This window comes from Acipenser ruthenus, chromosome 38, assembly GCF_902713425.1.
Source record: "Acipenser ruthenus chromosome 38, fAciRut3.2 maternal haplotype, whole genome shotgun sequence".
Lineage (NCBI taxonomy): Eukaryota > Metazoa > Chordata > Actinopteri > Acipenseriformes > Acipenseridae > Acipenser > Acipenser ruthenus.
Window position 1 is genome coordinate 10,213,302 of NC_081226.1, and position 18,605 is coordinate 10,231,906.

General features: G+C 41.0%; 2 protein-coding genes across 2 annotated transcripts in view; both read right to left on the reverse strand.

Annotated features, from left to right (window-relative positions):
- Window positions 1–13,136: 13,136 nt before the first annotated feature.
- The window catches only part of LOC117971655 (C-type mannose receptor 2-like), a 31,011-nt gene continuing 25,542 nt past the window's right edge, over window positions 13,137–18,605 (reverse strand). Inside the window, exons 9-13 of the mRNA XM_059009040.1 lie at window positions 15,200–15,241; window positions 15,038–15,079; window positions 14,876–14,917; window positions 14,618–14,659; window positions 13,137–13,921 (exon numbers count right to left, since the gene is read on the reverse strand). Of these exons, the coding sequence (XP_058865023.1) occupies window positions 13,524–13,921; window positions 14,618–14,659; window positions 14,876–14,917; window positions 15,038–15,079; window positions 15,200–15,241 (566 nt within the window). The 3' untranslated portion in view covers window positions 13,137–13,523. The remainder of the gene's footprint in view (window positions 13,922–14,617; window positions 14,660–14,875; window positions 14,918–15,037; window positions 15,080–15,199; window positions 15,242–18,605) is intronic.
- Window positions 15,752–18,370, reverse strand: LOC131707038 (L-selectin-like). Its single transcript, XM_059009088.1, has 3 exons — window positions 18,194–18,370; window positions 17,147–17,488; window positions 15,752–16,241 (listed from the first exon to the last, which is right to left on the reverse strand). The coding sequence occupies exons 1-3, from the start codon at window positions 18,228–18,230 to the stop codon at window positions 15,799–15,801; spliced, it is 822 nt and encodes a 273-aa protein (XP_058865071.1). The 5' UTR covers window positions 18,231–18,370; the 3' UTR covers window positions 15,752–15,798.

Sequence of the window (18,605 nt, forward strand, 5' to 3'; positions counted from 1 at the left end):
TTAAGCTCCAGACTGGCTTTTCTGTACAATAGCTTGTGTGTTATAACAAGCAACACGTGCACTTAATCATTACAAACAGGACAGTTCAGACATCTCACCTTCCCCATGTGTTCACATGACCGTGACGTTCTGCTCTAACTGTTATTTATTTGTGAATTCTTTGCCCCTGTAGTACTTTTAAACATCCTTATAGGTGATGCAAAATAAGAGGTATTTAACTGATGCCTCACTTTTAATCACATTCATTAGAACCTTCAATAGGATGTGTTTGTAAAATTGGAAGTGGTCAGATAAGGTAAAGGATAGGTGTATTTTCACATTTTAAAATTTAGCAAAAGGAAAATATTCAGTAACAATGCAAACAACCCACGTCCTAAAACACAGAAAACACTGTGGGTCACCGAAATGAGAAGCTCTTAATTGCGAGCTTGCATCGTCATGCCTGAGCACGATGCTGCAGTGTAGAAAATAGAAACAGCACATTACAGAACTACACTCACTTCTCAGAATGCAAGGATAAGAGTTCAAATATGCGTAGCCTATATGCAAATGTAAAGCATCCTGGCATTGCAGTATTATATAGTACCTACACGCTGCTGACAGGGGTTTATAAAACTGTAATGACAGACGTGTCCACTAGATGTCAGTGTTTGAATAAAGCATGTGGGTTTAACAAGGTCACAGTCTTGAATTAGAGGTAATGGTGTGCGATTGTTCAGTTGGAATTCGTTCATTAACTGATTACCCAGCGCTATAAATAGGTCTGTTTGGGGACTGTAAGGAGAGGTGAACTGGCAGTGGAAATCTGTGCGCTACAAATAGTCACAGTACTTGTGTTTGTCAGGAAACACGCTTACCTGTCCTGACCAGAGTTTGGGTTCGGTCTGTCTTTGTGTTTCTGTTCAAAAGTTTATTAAATAAACGCAGCTGTGTTCGTGGAACGACAAACAAGTCTCTGAAGTGGTTACTGCGCATGCGCACACGACCCGTACACTACAATATCTGTAAATACACCTCAACACGATTGCATGCTTAAAATAAAAAAAAGGATTTGAATGACGTGAAACATGAAAACGTCATATTAATAAATATAACAATTAAATCAGTAAATTGCTAAAATTTGCAAAAAAAAAAAAAAAAAAAAAGATCCCTAAAAATGCATCAGTTAGGGTTTATATTAATGACAGAAGTAGAGAAATGCGATGTTTGGGTTTTTAATCCTAACACTGCATCCCCTCCCACCTCCTTACAAGCAGTGGAAGGGACAAGGCAACACAAGCAACCACAGACAGCCATCATTAAGATGGACAGCTCTGCAGAGGAGAGACCCATCTGCACTGCATAAGGATGGATATTTACAGAACGCATGTGTGTGCTATCTGCCAACATAGTCAGCAGTGTAGAGTAGTGGTTAGGGCTCTGGAGGGTCGTGGGTTCAATCCCAGGTGGTGGACACTGCTGCTGTACCCTTGAGCAAGGTACTTTACCTAGATTGCTCCAGTATAGACCCAACTGTATAAATGGGTAATTGTATGTAAAAAATTATGTGATATCTGTATAATGTGATATTTTGTAACAATTGTAAGTTGCCCTGGACAAGGACATTTCGGGTTTCAGTGTTTTGGCTGTCAAGGGGTTTGGCTAGCCAGTAATCGAGATTCTAATTTCTATTATTATTATTTATTTCTTAGCTGACGCCCTTACCCACGGCGACTTATAATTGTTACAAGATAACACTTTATTTTTGCATACAATTCCCCATTTATACAGTTGGGTTTTTACTGGAGCAATCTAGGTAAAGTACCTTGCTCAAGGGTACAGCAACAGTGTCCCCCACCTGGGATTGAGCCCACGACCCTCCGGTGAAGAATCTAGAGCCCTAACCACTGCTCCACACTGCTACCCAATCCTTGATATCGGGTAGATCGGGTAATGTTTGATGATTTTAATGGGAAGAGAGAGATATTTTTTAAAATGGATTTAATTCTACATTGATATCCATCGATCAAATATAAAGTTTAAGAGAATAAGAAGTAAAAGTGACGTTGTGTGTGACTGTAACAAAGGGGATTTTCAGAAAACAAAATGGAGCGGTCCACACAGGGTGACCAGACAGCAAGAGTGAAACATCGGGACACTCCGTTGGTGAGGGGAGGAAGGAACCTCGTGAACTACTGCACAACGCAAACGACGCAAACTGTGTCTCTCTTTTGTAGATAGGCGTTTTTTTGTATTCCTTCGCCTTCCCGTGTGCATTGCAGTGTGGAGACCAGCAGTGTGGAGTAGTGGTTAGGACTCTGGACTCTTGACCGGAGATATCAATCCTAAGTCGCCCTGGATAAGGGCGTCTGCTAAGTAATTATTATTATTAATAATAATAATAATAATAATAATAATAATAATAATAATAATAATTGCACTTAGGCAAAAACAAACAGAAAAATATAATTAAAAAACAGAAATACTACAAAGCGGTTAGCATTCTTGTTCACTGTTCAGATGATGACAATGTTTTAATCAGCCTGTCGGTGCGTCTGTACTGGCTTTTCTGTGACCTGCTGTACTGTGCGGAGCAGGAGGGACACAGGCAGTGCCGCATTGTTTTCATTCAGGTTGCTAAAATCTAGTTTTCAGCATTAGACGTAAAATACCAAAAATGGGCGACAAAGCTAAACAAGCAAAGTATATTTGGGCTGAGGATCGTGTCGAGACATTCCCCAAAGAAACTGTACATGCAGATGGAGGGAATTGTTTTGCACATCTTGTAATGTGACGTAAAGAAAATACGATCGATGGCTAGAACTTCAGAATCCCACATTAAACAAAAGGCTGCTGAACAGAGCCTAAAACAAACAGCTTTCAGAAAACAAACTGGAAAGTCAACGCAGACAAAAAAAGTATTCCTGTCGGTTATATCCAAGTTTAATCAGCACTACGGGTCCAATCAAGCACAGCCACCTCGCTTCAAACAGCATGCTGTTTACTTTTGAAACGCAGTTAGGATTTTAGACCCGAATAGGCGCGTTTTCTTTATTTTGACTCGTTACTGATGAAATAGATTCCTGGATGGGACAAATAACATGACAACGAGCGTGCTGCATATATGGACTTTATTAAAGAATGCCAGATGCCCTTGGGTAACCGAGTTTTTGGTCTGTTTCTAATCGATTTCCACATCTGTATAACTTGGCAAAGCTTTGCCGTACACTTCCAATCAATTCAGTGGATGCAGACGTGCAGTCTCAATGTATGTTCAAATCCACACCAGACAGAGAATGTCGGCAGCACCTGCTGGGAGATGTTGCATGCTTGCCTTTTAAAAAATGACAGCACTCTGTTTTAGTAAGGAAGCAAGTACCACTATGTGCAGGCTTTTATAGTGCTCTGAAATATTAGGTGTATTTAATGTTTAAACAGGTGCGCGAAATGTCCGTGAAATCCGAATTATAACCCTAACCCTAACTGGATGACTTGCCCATGCGCAGGACATCCTTTTATAACCCTAACCCTAATCCGAATTATAACCCTAACCCTAACTGGATGACTTGCCCATGCGCAGGACATCCTTTTATAACCCTAACCCTAATCCGAATTATAACCCTAACCCTAACTGGATGACTTGCCCATGCGCAGGACATGCTTTTATAACCCTAACCCTAACTGGATGACTTGCCCATGCGCAGGACATCCTTTTATAATCCTAACCCTAACTGGATGACTTGCCCATGCGCAGGACATCCTTTTATAACCCTAACCCTAACTGGATGACTTGCCCATGCGCAGGACATCCTTTTTGCTGATGACGTAAGTTTAGAACTCCTTGCAACTCCTGCTGAAATTCATTTTAACTTTGAGCTTCGATTACTCTCGCAAGCTTCAACACAGTTAGCTTTGTAGGACAGTCATATGATTGAATCCAGTCATCCCCCCCTATACAATTAACAGATCTCATTAGTAGTTATTGTATTGACTATATCTCCACCTGTATACAGAATATGTTTTCAGTGATTCAAAATATCTGACGTTATTATTACATCAGCAGAAACCACTGTTAATTAGAATTAGAGTGACGTTTTTACTCTAAATAACACTAACACAACAAACCCCACTGCAAACACACAGCTGTGACACAGACAACTAATATTGCAGTGAAACAATCTGAAGTATTATCTTCATAGTGAATAAACACAGCAGCTGAAGTTATTTAAAAACACAAACAGAAGGCAAGAATACTTCACTAAATAAACTTACTGTTATTAACACTTTATTTGGTTTCTGCCAAGATTTTTAAATACACTTCAAGTAAAAATAATGCATTTAATGCACCTCAATAAAATAACTTTTCATAAAAGATAAACTTGAACAAATATTACAGTGCTTATTGGTACCAATTGCAGTTACAATTTATTTTCGGGTATTATTGTACCAATAAATGAAAATAAAAAGTGGATTCCTTTTCTAAACTTTTCTAGAATTAGGTTCTTATCATATTGAATGTATAGCACCTTGTACAATACTGTCATAGCATCAAAGGGTATGCATACCTTTGAATTAGCATTTTTGGAGTTTTGCAAAAAGAAATTGCTGAAATAAATAATTGTAGACATCTATTTATTTTAACTTTTTTTTCCCCTCAACCACAAAAGCAAAACTTTTACTGCAAAAGATTGTTCCTAAAGGTCTTTATTTTCCAAAAATGTCTAGAAATTATAAATTTCCATTGGGGTAACTTTTGACTACAACTGTGTGTGTGTGTGTGTGTGTGTGTGTGTGTGTGTGTGTCAGTGTGTGTGTGTCAGTGTGTGTGTGTGTGTGTGTGTCAGTGTGTGTGTGTGTGTGTGTGTGTGTGTGTGTGTCAGTGTGTGTGTGTGTGTGTGTGTGTGTGTGTGTGTGTCAGAGTGTGTGTGTGTGTGTGTGTGTGTGTGTGTGTGTGTATATATATATATATATAAAACACAATCAAGAAACACTAAAAGAAACCATGTAATGAAAATATAATAATTGGAGGTCACTCAGGCAAAACGTGGTTATGTGACCTAGACGTCATTCTCTGCCCAGCCTTGCCCAGTCTCAGCAGAACGTGAGAATTCATTCCTTTCCTTTCCTTTCCACCGAAGCAAACCACAACCGCGTCCTAGTCTCGTGCAGCGTTCAATCCCGTTTGCTAGAAATAGCTCATTTATATAATTGTATAATAAATTGGCAACAATTAAACAATTGGGTAGAAGGAGTAAAAGGATTTCCCTGGGTCCTGCTATCCTGCTGCTGTTGCACCTGTAACATGCACTTCCTGTATTTGCATCAAGACCCAGCAATGAAGTGCTTACCCAGGCTGGCGGGGTGCAGTGTTGAAAGCATCTCATTTGTTTGAGGGGGATTAAAGCAATGTGAATGTTTACTTAGCTAGACCGAGCAGGGGTTGCAGCAGGAGTTATGCAAAGTAGGGCGGTTCCCCTGCGTTCAAACTAAAGCCTTTTGTGCTTTTAATTGAACAGAGTTGTATAGATGTCTTTTTAAAATAATACCTGCGCATATAACCACTTGCCGTTCAATGTATTTTCTATACAAAGTGTGTATCGATGAGAGAATAATAAATACATGAACATCAAATTCCATTTAACCCCAAAATCAAGCTTTGAAAAGGTCTTAAAGTTAAACTTTGAGAATAAGACAGCGTGAGATATATACAGCAGCATTATCACAATCAGCAATAACAGTAGAAATACAAAATAAGAATAATAAAGCAAAACATCTTAGTAGCAATACTATTAATAATTGAAAATATAATAATAATCATCATCATCATATATGTTATCAATGTTTGCATTTTAAAACTAAATCAAGGATGTAATGAAAATATTCCAGAATATCTCTTATGTATTTCATATACAGCAATGTCAGAAAAAATGTATTGGAATTTAATTAAATAGTGTATAAACAAGTACATCTAGATCGTGTTTTAGGAAAGTCTTACCTTACACTCAAAGCAGTGCCAAAGTGTTCTCCTCCCCGGCTGGAAACGCGCTGACAAGATGACGCTCAGTTTAGACATGATATGATATACTGAGTATGATGGGTGGAGACAAACAGCACAGCCAATGACTTCATACTTTACACAGTGACTGTCACTCCCATTTTAAAAAACAATATGTATATGATATTATGTATAGAGGTATGTGCCGTGTGTTTCAATATTCATAGTTTATTATATTACTCAGTGACACAACATGGTTTAGACAGTTTTTATATATAGTATTGCTGGTTTGGGTGCTTGGGGGTGTCACTGTTCCCCTTGCTAGTTGCCATGGTGACTGTCAGACAGGAATCACACTGACTGCTGTACCAGTCCTGGCAGGCTCGATGACCTCTTCAGGGACCCTGAGATATTTAGTGAAGGGGTCGGAGGATTGGGCTCTCTTTGTACCCCACTTCAATATTGATTATTCTGGAGGTACCAACACGCACAGCCGATGACCTGCCACTGGAACCCTGTTGCCATGGAGACATTCAAATCTCACTAGTTTGTATCTACAATAACAACAGGTGTGCGCTGCAGCCCTCGCAAACAAATCAGATGTTTTAAATACTGCAACGTGAGCAGCTCAGTTAAAGACCTAAAAAAACAAACCAGTGCAAAGTATATTTCAGGCTTGCTTATACAAACACAGCATGATTGGTGCAGTTCATATATTTTCTTTATTTTGAATCACCTCTGAAGATACAACTCCATCCAGCTCCCCTCTACACCATGCTGGTCTGCAGGTATGAGAGTCACTCAGGGCTCTCTGTGCCTCTCCCCCATGCTGGGCTGCAGGTATGAGAGTCACTCAGGGCTCTCTGTGCCTCTCCCCCATGCTGGTCTGCAGGTATGAGAGTCACTCAGGGCTCTCTGTGCCTCTCCCCCATGCTGGTCTGCAGGTATGAGAGTCACTCAGTGCTCTCTGTGCCTCTCCCCCATGCTGGTCTGCAGGTATGAGAGTCACTCAGGGCTCTCTGTGCCTCTCCCCCATGCTGGTCTGCAGGTATGAGAGTCACTCAGGGCTCTCTGTGCCTCTCCCCCATGCTGGTCTGCAGGTATGAGAGTCACTCAGGGCTCTCTGTGCCTCTCCCCCATGCTGGTCTGCAGGTATGAGAGTCACTCAGGGCTCTCTGTGCCTCTCCCCCATGCTGGGCTGCAGGTATGAGAGTCACTCAGGGCTCTCTGTGCCTCTCCCTCATGCTGGTCTGCAGGTATGAGTGTCACTCAGGGCTCTCTGCGCCTCTCCCCCATGCTGGGCTGCAGGTAAGAGAGTCACTCAGTGCTCTCTGTGTCACTGGAGACTGTGTGGTGCAGAGGTTAAAGAAAAGGGCTTGTAACCAGAAGGTCCCCGGTTCAAATCCCACTTAATAATAATAATAATAATAATTTTATTCCTGGCTGTCTTTCTGCAGTATTTTACAATCGGTGTCATCTTGCCCAGTACGGGTTCTAAATAAAATTCCTCCCAATCAGTAGTCTTGAAATATGTGAGTTTAATGAAGTTTAAACAAGTCATTTATACCAAATAAACGAGTGCATTGCAACCAACTAAACGAACATTGACAACATGTGTGTAATGCGAGTTCTTGTAAACGAGACTTGCCAGTAGCCTACAATGAAACCGTATGCGCACTGACTAACCATTTAATAATACACAACAGTGTCAAACAATGCATAGACCTCAGCTCATGACAGTGCTCTATTTAGCTACACGTATATTTGAAAGCGTGCTGTATTCATGTTTCAGTGCTTGTGCTCAGCCTCTCTGAGTAGTTATAGCATTGCTGCCTGCTGGCTCTCAATGCTGGAGCCTGCGTGTCGTGACGTAGCACCCGGGCTGACTGCAGCCACAGGATAGGGGGGAGGGGCTGGGGAAGAGGATTTCTTTTTGGCAGTGCAAACTGAAGGAAAAGAAGTTATGTGACAACTAACCTAATCATGAAGTTTTTTAAAATGATACCAATGTAGCCAACAAGGGGGAAAAAAGTTGTAGTTTCTTTGACATTATTGGCGGTCTTTAGGACCTTTGTTACTGGCTTTTGTAAAAAAAGGGAGACAAAATCGAACCAGGTAAATGTATAATACTTGTCATTGCTCTGTAATTGAAATGTGTTCTCATTGTTGCCAGACGCAAAAATAGGAATGGCAAACATTGTTGCAGCAGCAAAGGTCATTCAAAATGATCTATTGTTATTTATTTCTTAGCAAATGCCCTTATCCAGGGCAGCTTACAATTGTTACAAAATATCACATTATTTTTTACATACAATTACATTATATTTTATACATTATTTTTATATACAATTACTTATTTATACAGCTAGGTTTTTACTGGAGCAATCTAGGTAAAGTACCTTGCTCAAGAGTACAGCAGCAGTGTCCCCCCACCTGGGATTGAACCCACGACCCTCCGGTCAAGAGTCCAAAGCCCTAACCACTACGCCACACGCTGCCCTATTTTGAATGCTGATCTGTTCTGAATGCTGATCTAGACCACATTCAGAACTGGGCAGACACATAGCAAATTACATTTAAAATAGAAATAAAAATGTGCATTATACATAACGTATGGGAGATACTGAAATTGAAGAAGGAATCTATGAAAAAGACCTAGGAGTTATTGTTGACTCAGAAATGTCTACATCTAGACAATGAGGGGGAACTAAAAAAAGGCCAACAAAATGCTCAGATATATTGTGAAAAGTGTAGAATTTAAATACCAGGGGACTTTTTCAAATTGAAAAAAGAAATAAGGACCAGGGGTCACAAATGGAGATTAGATAAAGGGGCATTCAGAACAGAACCTTGTAACCTTTCTTATATTCTTGTAATATGAAATATCGCTGGATCCGCTCATCTCTTCCCATGGCTTCTTGTATAATTTATATGCTTTTGATGCCCAGATCTTCCTCTCCTATCCCCACTCTGACTTCGACATTTCCTCCTGGATGCGCTCGCATCATCACAAAAACAACCTCTTCAAATCAGACCTCCTTTTCTTCCCCCTCTTCCTCCCCCATCGCTGATCTCTCTATCTCTATTCCTCTTGAATCCCTCACCCTCTCTCCCTCCCCATCCACCAAGAACCTCGGTTTCACCCTCAACCCCTTCCTCTCCTACTCTCAGCACATCTCTACTCTGGCACCCTCCTGTCACAGAATTCACCCCTTCCTCACGATTACTGCACACAGCTCCTAGTTCAGGCCCTGGTACTGTCCCGCCTTAATTACCGCAACTCCCTCATGGCTGGCCTCCCTGCCTCTGCTATCTGTCCACTCCTGCTCATCCAAATCTCTGCTGCTCGCCTTGTCTTTTCCCTTCCTTGTTTCTCCCACGCTACACCGCTGCTCTGCTCTCTGCACTAACTCCCTATCGCTGCTCGCATCCAATTCAAATCTCGCCTATCACTGCCTTGACCTTTCTGCTCCCTCCTATCTCCAGACTATCATTTCTCCCTACACCCCCCCCCCCCTCCGCTCCTCCACCACTGGGCAGATTATCTGTACCCCACTCCGCTCCCCCTCTTCCAGAGCCCACTCCCTTGCCCCTCAGTGGTGGATCGACCTGCCCACGGATATCAGCACTGCTCAGTCCCTGACCACCTTCCAGCACCTCCTCAAGACACACCTGTTCAGACAGCATCTGTAAACCTCACAGCTCTCAGCTATACTGGACTAGATGGCTCCCAGTTGTTCCAGTACTTGCATCAGCTTGTACTTGCACTGAACTGCTCCATACCTAGCTGTGTTCTACTACTGCTCTTAATTATAAGCATTTCCTGTATCTTGTACTTGATTTTACTCTTATAGGTATCCGTATTAAAGTTTTTTTTGTAATTGCTTTTATTGGAAATCATTCTTATCCATTTATCGTACTTACTGTCCTTTTACTGGACTTTACTGACTCAAGGTATTATTTTTACTATAAGTTAACTGCTCTTAGTTGAACTCGCTCTTAAATGTAATTACTTACTGTGTTCTTTATTTTGCTCTTATTTGATCTCATTTGCTATTGATTTTATTGTACTTTATAACTGCTCTTATCTGTAATGTGATATTCTGTAATGTGATCTTTTATAATGTGATATTCTAATGTGATTCTTTGTACTGTGATATTTAGTAACAATTGTAAGTCACTCTGGATAAGGGTGTCTGCTTAGAAATAAATAAATAAATAAATAATGTATATTATACCTAATCACTTATTTAAAGAATGGTAAGATATTCAGAACTACAGATGCTGATGTTTTAAAGATTGGATTCAAGATTTAAAGAATGAGATGCTATTTATCTTGGTCAATATAAATAACAAAGAAAATAACACATGTTTTGAAACAGTTTCATTTTTAAAAATCCCAAATGCACAGAACAAGTTATATGACTTTTGAGTCATTTGAAGCCTGCTGACATAATGTACAGCACTTCAACACCTCTTGTGAAATGAGGAAACATTGGTCTTTTTGGAGTTCCGTAGTTTCAGAGCTGAACAAGGCTGAGCTGTTTAGATCCACTCACATCTTAACTTAGATCACAAAGATCACACCCAGTGTGTCCCAGAACCCCAATGAGAAACTCCACAGAGTCGTGACCCCTTAGATTAGCTGAAAGGCTCCATGTTGTTGATGTTGTTAAGAACATAAGAAAGTTTACAAACGAGAGGAGGCCATTCAGCCCATCTTGCTTGTTTGGTTGTTAGTAGCTTATTGATCCCAGATTCTCATCAAGCAGCTTCTTGAAGGATCCCAGGGTGTCAGCTTCAACAACATTACTGGGGAGTTGGTTCCAGGCCCTCACAATTCTCTGTGTTAAAAAGTTGAAAACGTCCCTTGGGTCGACATTGTCAATACCTTTTAGAATTTTGAATGCTTCAATCAGATCACCGCGTAGTCTTCTTTGTTCAAGACTGAATAGATTCAATTCTTTTAGCCTGTCTGCATGCCTTTTAAACCCGGGATAATTCTGGTTGCTCTTCTTTGCACTCTTTCTAGAGCAGCAATATCCTTTTTGTAGTGAGGTGACCAGAACTGAACACAATATTCTAGATAAGGTCTTACTAATGCATTGTAAAGTTTTAACATTACTTCCCTTGATTTAAATTCAACACTTTTCACAATATATCCGAGCATCTTGTTGGCCTTTTTTATAGCTTCCCCACATTGTCTAGATGAAGACATTTCTGAGTCAACATAAACTCCTAGATCTTTTTCATAGATTCCCTTTTCAATTTCAGTGTCTCCCATATGATATTTATAATGCACATTTGTATTGCCTGCGTGCAGTACCTTACACTTCTCTCTATTGTCGCTGTTGTTTTCCAAATGAAATTATTTTTAAATTCTAAAATGCAGCGTCTGATTGGAAGAGAACACAAGTTGATTTTGCTCCCAGCCAATCCTGGTTTGAAAGAACTCCAACCTCCCCCCCCCATCCCCCCCAAATCTGATGCCTTCTGTATGAAACTGTGCTGGACTCTCTGTAATTATAAGATCTACAGGGTTAAGACTTTACATACATTGCATGGTTACTGTCATTGTTCTATTATGCTGTGTGTTTTTATCATTTTAAACAGTATAGACTTGTGTGCGTTGTACATGATTATTTTAAAAACAAACCAATTCATTTATACTGAATAAATCATTGAAATATGCAGAACAAAGTTCTAGCCTCTCCCCTATAATATAGTTGCTATATAGCCTCACCTCTCCTGCAATACCTCGCTGGAAACAGTAGGTGGCAGAATAACCCTGAAGTTCTTGTGTTTAGGCTGTCTTCTGTGTAACAGTGGATTCATTTGTATTTCTGGATGATTAAAACGTTTTGAGAAGGTGTTAGTGATATTTGTTATATTTAGAGAAATCGGGAAAAAAAAGACTGAGGGTTCAAACTGAAGTTCAACTCTTTATTCATTTTATAATGGCAGATACACTCAGAAATGTAGAATATAAAGAGTGAGGCAGGACTTATTCAATATATTGAAAGATGTAGCATCATATTAAAATAGAATTACAGTGTGTCTCTTTACTACATTCCTCATCAGATTAGCATGAGCTGCAATCTGCTTCATCAGAAACCAGGCCCTGTTGGCTGTCCAGTTTGTTTGCATTCCCCAGAGGCAGGTAGTTTAGTCTGCAGGCACACAAGCTTCCTCCCTCCTTGAAGCTTTCTGGTCTCTCTTTGTGTCACTCTAGTGTGCACTAAACAGGCACGCTGCTGAGACTACCTGCAGCAGCAGGGGGGTATGAACGACCGCTCTGCTGCAGCTCAGGGAAGCAACACAGGAGTGCAAACAAGGGACAGAAAAGAGTTTCTTTTCTTTTCCAAGTGGAGTGTTTGTGATACTAGTGCTGATGACATCACACAGGCCTGACTACAGACACACTTTCTTAAATACAGAAAAAACTACTTAAATATTTAAAACATTTTCATTTTTAAAAGAAAAAAAGCTTAAAAAGTAGTTATAATGAGAATATCAAGTTATCCCATTCCCCCCGCTGTGCTTCTCCCCTTATCAATGTATTCTGTATTAAAGGACTGCTAACCAAGGGTTAAAATCCATTTTCTTAAAGCTTACTAACCCCAGCAATATTATCACTGGCCCCTTTGTTTTGCTTGTGTTTTATACTTCAATTTGGAAAGTAGATATTTCATAGTCAACGTTATAGATACTAATGATTTAAACCAAGCTGCTGCTGCGTCCTCAATCAGACCAAGTGACCTACAGCAAAGGTACCAGGATGCAGCAGTTTATCTACACGCTGCATTTTAAACAGCTAAGGATCCTGAACTAAAAAAACAAGTGAAGCAGCTTCTGAAAAGACTCCTCAAGGCTGACTGTGAGGAAGTGAGGTGGGGAAGCATGTTAGCGTTGCACTGGGCACTGAAGCCCTTAGGAGAAGCACTGAAGACTGTGCAACACTATTATGCTTCCCCACCTCACTTCATTACAATCAGCCTTGAGGAGACTTTTCAGGAAGCATTTTGCTGGAATAGTTAGTAAGCACGGCAGATAATGCTCTTATTTGAAACAACGGAGAATCACACAGAACACACACACAACAGGATATTAAACAAGTACAATGAAATATCAGAATAATGTATATCATTAAAGATTACTACATAGCATTTTCTTCTATAGTATTTTGGTGTATTACTCCTATAGTAAAGCTCTGGGTTCTGTGGAGACAGTGGTTCTCAGACTGGGGGTTGGGAACCCTGGGGGTTCACAGGAAGGTTTCAAGCGACCACATCACAAGCAGACCTACCATCCGCAATGGCTGCAGTGCATTGCAGCAGCTCTTTATAGAGAGCAGACATGGCATTGCAAACTCTGTCACATACAAGACTTCGATTTCCTTTATTATTCACACATTGCTTACATAATATCATTCAGATTTAGATACTTCTATAAATTTATTTGTAAATGTTTTTTTTTTTTTTCAGACTAAAATAACTTTAAAAGGGGGTCCCGACTAGAGATAGTTTTAGAACCACTGCTGTACACCCTTTTAGGGGTGTTGTTGATCTTTGAAACAGATAAAGGAGAGCTTTTCATAACAGCACAGATCATTCCACTCAGCCCTCCCATCCTCCCTCAGCACCATCTCCCCACAGTGCTCATAGTAAGGATTGTTGGGCTCCCCAGGGGCCCAGTTAGTGTAGTTTAGGAGCCCCTTCTTATCCTTACCAGCAACCCAGTACCAGTTATCATACACAACGGTTCTGTGCAGGCCGGTCCAGAATCGCGACGCAGTGCTGTTCCTGACGAGCTCCGACACTCTGTTCTGTGCAGCCAGGCTTGTGAGGCTCACTAGGTCAGTGTAGTGATTCTTGCAGTACTGCCAAGCCTCCGGCCAGACCATACTGTCAGAGATCAGGTGGAGATCCACAGGGACTGGAGTGCCTGCTAATAATAATAATAATAATAATAATAATCATCATCATCATTTCATTAACTGTGATCTGGTTTTGTACGTGTGCTATTCATGTGCCGGTCATGAGTGTTGGGTTGGTGTTTACAGTAATATTTAAATTGTACTTCTACAGCTGCCATCAGCCTGCATTTCTTTATGACAGCAGTGTGGTTCAGATTATCAGGGCAATATTATCACTGATGTGATTTCTCACCTCTATTGCAGCTGGTAATATGATTTATCAAATAATCAGCTGGCTTCACAGACCCCAACCAGCACTAATCTTGCAGTACCTAATGTTACCTCAGGTCAGGTAGTCCAAGCATAGTGCTAATCAGGGTCTGTGAAAGCAGATGATAATTTATATATATTCCCAGTAGAGGAGGAGTTACTCTACTCAGGCAAGCTGTTTCACTGCACCCTATGGCACGGTGCCCACCTGTTCCTGCAGTGTGACATTGTCAGGCAGTAGATTTTGCTTAGAAAGACAGATTCTTTGTACTGTACAATATAATGTAGCTGTATAGAATAGGATTCCAAGCCTAAAGACAACATTCTGTCTTCTAGAATTGTTGCTGAATAGTTGCACACAGCTCTCCCACAGCTTATACAGGTCTAGTGGATCACATGACAAAGGAGGTGGGCTGTCAATCACACTGAACACACTGCACTCTACAAACTGCACAGACCTTGAGAGACTGGAGTGGAAGGGAGGCTCGAGGGTTCTGCATCTGTAAAAAGATAAAGAGAAAAAAGAAAGTTTATAACAAAGTTCAGATTCCTGCTGTGGGTTATGAATCACACTGAACTGATTACACCCCATACCTTGAGAGACCGGAGCGAATTGATAATGAATAAATAATAATAAATAAAATAATTCAGTAATTTATTACAGTCACATTTCTGCTGTGGACTTTCAATCAAACTGAAGTGATTACACTCCATACCTTCAGAGAGCCGTGTTGAAGGAGGGTCTGAGGGGGTTGCATCTGTAGAAACAAATGAATCAATAATGAATAAATTATAATAAATAAAATAATTCAGTAATTTATTACAGTCACATTTCAGCTGTGGGCTTTCAATCAAACTGAAGTGATTACACGCCATACCTTCAGAGAGCTGTGTTGAAGGAGGGTCTGAGGGGGTTAGATCTGTAGAAACAGATGAATCAATAATGAATAAATTATAATAAATAAAATAATTCAGTAATTTATTACAGTCACATTTCTGCTGTGGGCTTTCAATCAAACTGAATTGATTACACTCCATACCTTCAGAGAGCGTTGTTGAAGGAGGGTCTGAGGGGATTGCATCTGTAGAAGCAAATGAATCAATAATGAATAAATTATAATAAATAAAATAAATTCATCTGAATGCAGGATCTAACTCCATACCTTCAGAGAGCCGTGTTGAAGGAGGGTCTGAGGGGGTTGCATCTGTAGAAACAAATGAATCAATAATGAATAAATTACAATAAATACAATAATTAAGTAATTTATTACAGTCACATTTCTGCTGTAGGGTTTTAATCAATCTGAAGTGATTACACTCCATACCTTCAGAGAGCCGTGTTGAAGGAGGGTCTGAGGGGGTTGTCAAGATAAAAGATGTCTAATTTATTTTTCTAAGTGTAATTTAACTGTGTGTATGCTGTTGTCAGGGCAATGCTCACAATGACATCCTGAAGGGATCAATGTTTTTAAATCAATACAATAAATACCCAATCAGAATGTATTTTACAGCACATGTCTCTCCTGTGTGTAACAATGAGGGGTAGCTGCTCCCTGCTCACACACTCTTAATGATGGGGCTGGTTTCTGGTTCTTCAGATCTCTAGGCTACACCCTGCCCTGCTCTGGGGGTCAGACAGCTACTGTAGGATCAGATGGACTGGGCCTCTGAGTCCCTGCTCACAGACTGGGGTACAAACACTGAGCTGAACAAGAACACAGACTGAGCCGGGATCCTTACCATCATAGCAGAAGAAAGGGAACTGAGAGATGCAGCCACAGTCATTCCATTCACCGCTCTTCATGATCTCCACACAGTTCTCATTGCCTCCCCAATTGTCTGGTTGCTCATTGCTCCAGTAGTGAAATGTGTAGTTATCCCCCTGGTGTGACCACTTCCAGGGCTCATTAAACAGGCCTATCCAGAAGGGCTTGCCCTGCGCTTTCTTCACAAGGTCTGCATTTTCACTGGTGTTCTTTATACTGACGAGGTCGGTGTGGTGTTCTCTACAGTACTGCTGAGCTTCAGTCCAGTTTTTCAGTTCTTCAATCAGGGTGTATCTCTCAGTGATGGTGCTGGTCTCTGTAAACACAAATAGAAGATGAGAGGCTAGGATCTGTGGTGGCTCTGAACCCAAAACACACCCTCAAAATTAGTCATTTAATATAAGCTGTCTCTTGTCCACAGTCAAGAACATTTTGTGTTAATTTAAAATCAAGGGCAAAATTATTTTAATTCTTTATTACTATGATTTATTTGGCAGACTCCTTTATCCAAAGTGACTTAAAGGTATTACAGGGCAATACAGGAGAGCGGGTGATAGTTCTGGGCAGAGGAAGGGTCAAGAGAAGGTTTAGAATGGGGGTGACACGAGCAGTTTTGAAGGCTGAGGGAAAGGAGTCAGAGAGCAGGGAGGTGTTGATGAGAGAGACGAGATAAAAAGAAGAAGAGCGGAGCAATGGATTGGAAGAAGCGAGTAGGAAGAGGAGACAGCGCCCGTAATCCAAGAGTTAAGAGCAAAGGTCAAAGGTGTGAAAGTTGAGAGGGGGGGCAGCAGTGTGGGACTCAGACCACATCATCTTTTCACTTCTACCCTCTCTCCAATCCACTACCCCCGTTCTCCTTGCACCGCAATCTCTGCTCCCTTTCCTCAACCACCTTTACTTCCTCCGCTCTCTCCCTATCTACCCCCTATTGACTCCCAGCTTTCAGTAGACTCTGCCAATATGACACTTTTTTCTTCTTCCAATGCAACTCTTGACTCCTTCTGTCCTGTCGTCTCCCGCCCTGCTCGCTCCTCTCCTCCCCTCCCCAGCCCTGGCTAGCCTCTACACTCTGCTCATCCTGTAAACGAGCTGCACACTGCTGAACGGCGATGGAAGAGATCCAAGCTACCCTCTGATTTAGACCACTACCGCTCTCAGAAGCTATTCTCCAGTCCATCTTCTCCTTTCCCCTCCCCACCTGAACAAAAGTTACATCTTTACCGTTGTAGCACATGAAAGCGTTCTTCTCAAAGCAGACTCTGTCCTCCCACCGTCCCACTGAATTGATTGAAGCACAGAAGAGCTTTGCTGTCCAGTTATAGATGACATCTTCACTGTTAGACCACTGCCAGTTCTGTGTGCCATCACGATACAGCCCGATCCAGGCCTCAGTAATGAGAGAAGCTCCTGCAATATTTAAGAGCTGCTGTGTTTCTTCCTGGCTGCGCACAGTGGCCAGGTCTGTGTGCTTCTCTCTACAGTACGACTGAGCTTCAGACCAGCTCTTCAGAGTATTCACAAACACGTGTTTTCTAATCTGATTGTCAGCGGGCACACAAAACCCTAATAAAAAAAAAAAAACATTTTTGAAAATACGGCTAGCTAGCGGAGTGAAAGATTAAACTGACTGAGACAGGATAACATCTTATAAAGCTTATTCGCAGAAACGTTCTGTCCCAACAGAGGAAGTAAAGACTTTTAAAACAAAATACAATTTATTTGTATTTAATTATATTCCAAAAACACATTGACATGTGACAGTGTAGCTGATAGTCAGACAGGTCAAACACAAGAGGAATAAGAACCTCTCTAGATAAATAATGTGTAACACAGACAGAGAGACGGCCTCAATATACCCCAGATTCTGATAATAACTCTGGACACACAGGCAGCCTCTGTAGGTTCATCCCACATTAAGGTATCTTGAAAAGCTGTAGAATAACCTTTGCTAAACTACACTTAGGAATGAAACCAGATTCTGATACTCCTAATAGCTAAAAAAAATAAGTGTGACAACAGGCAGCCTCCGTATACCTCCCACATTACTGATCAGTACCTTGTGCTGAGCTGAGCAGATACAACAGCAACAAGGTCTGCTCTGTAGAAGTGGAGCAGTGCAGTGAACACACACCCAGGAATCACACGTTAGTTTAGATTGAACGTGATTGAGGGACACTGCAGCTTTAAGAACCGCATGATCTTCTCTGAGAGGGAATGTGGACAATATCAAAGCAAACAGAGAGAAAAGCAGAAATAAAGGAAACTCACCTGCAAGCAGAAGGATGAGCAGCCCTCTCTCCCCCATCACAGCAGACTCTGCATTAGAAACAGAAGACTTTCTGTGAATCACCTCAATGCAGGTTAAGCTTCGAGTGGCTCCGGACTGGCTTTTCTGTACAATAGCTTGTGTGTTATAACAAGCAACACGTGCACTTAATCATTACAAACAGGACAGTTCAGACATCTCACTTTCCCCATGTGTTCACATGACTGTGACGTTGTGCTCTAGCTGTTATTTATTTGTGAATTCTTTGCCCCTGTAGTACTTTTAAACATCCTTATAGGTGATGCAAAATAAGAGGTATTTAACTGATGCCTCACTTTTAATCACATTCATTAGAACCTTCAATAGGATGTGTTTGTAAAATTGGAAGTGGTCAGATAAGGTAAAGGATAGGTG

Bases quoted from the DNA above. Each gene is read 5' to 3' on its own strand.
- LOC131707038 (XM_059009088.1), bottom strand. From the start codon at position 18,230: ATGGGGGAGAGAGGGCTGCTCATCCTTCTGCTTGCAG. The intron at 17,489-18,193 runs GTGAGTTTCCTT...TTTTTTTATTAG, and splicing joins GCTCATCCTTCTGCTTGCAG to GGTTTTGTGTGCCCGCTGAC. The intron at 16,242-17,146 runs GTAAAGATGTAA...TTGTGTTTACAG, and splicing joins CGCTTTCATGTGCTACAACG to AGACCAGCACCATCACTGAG.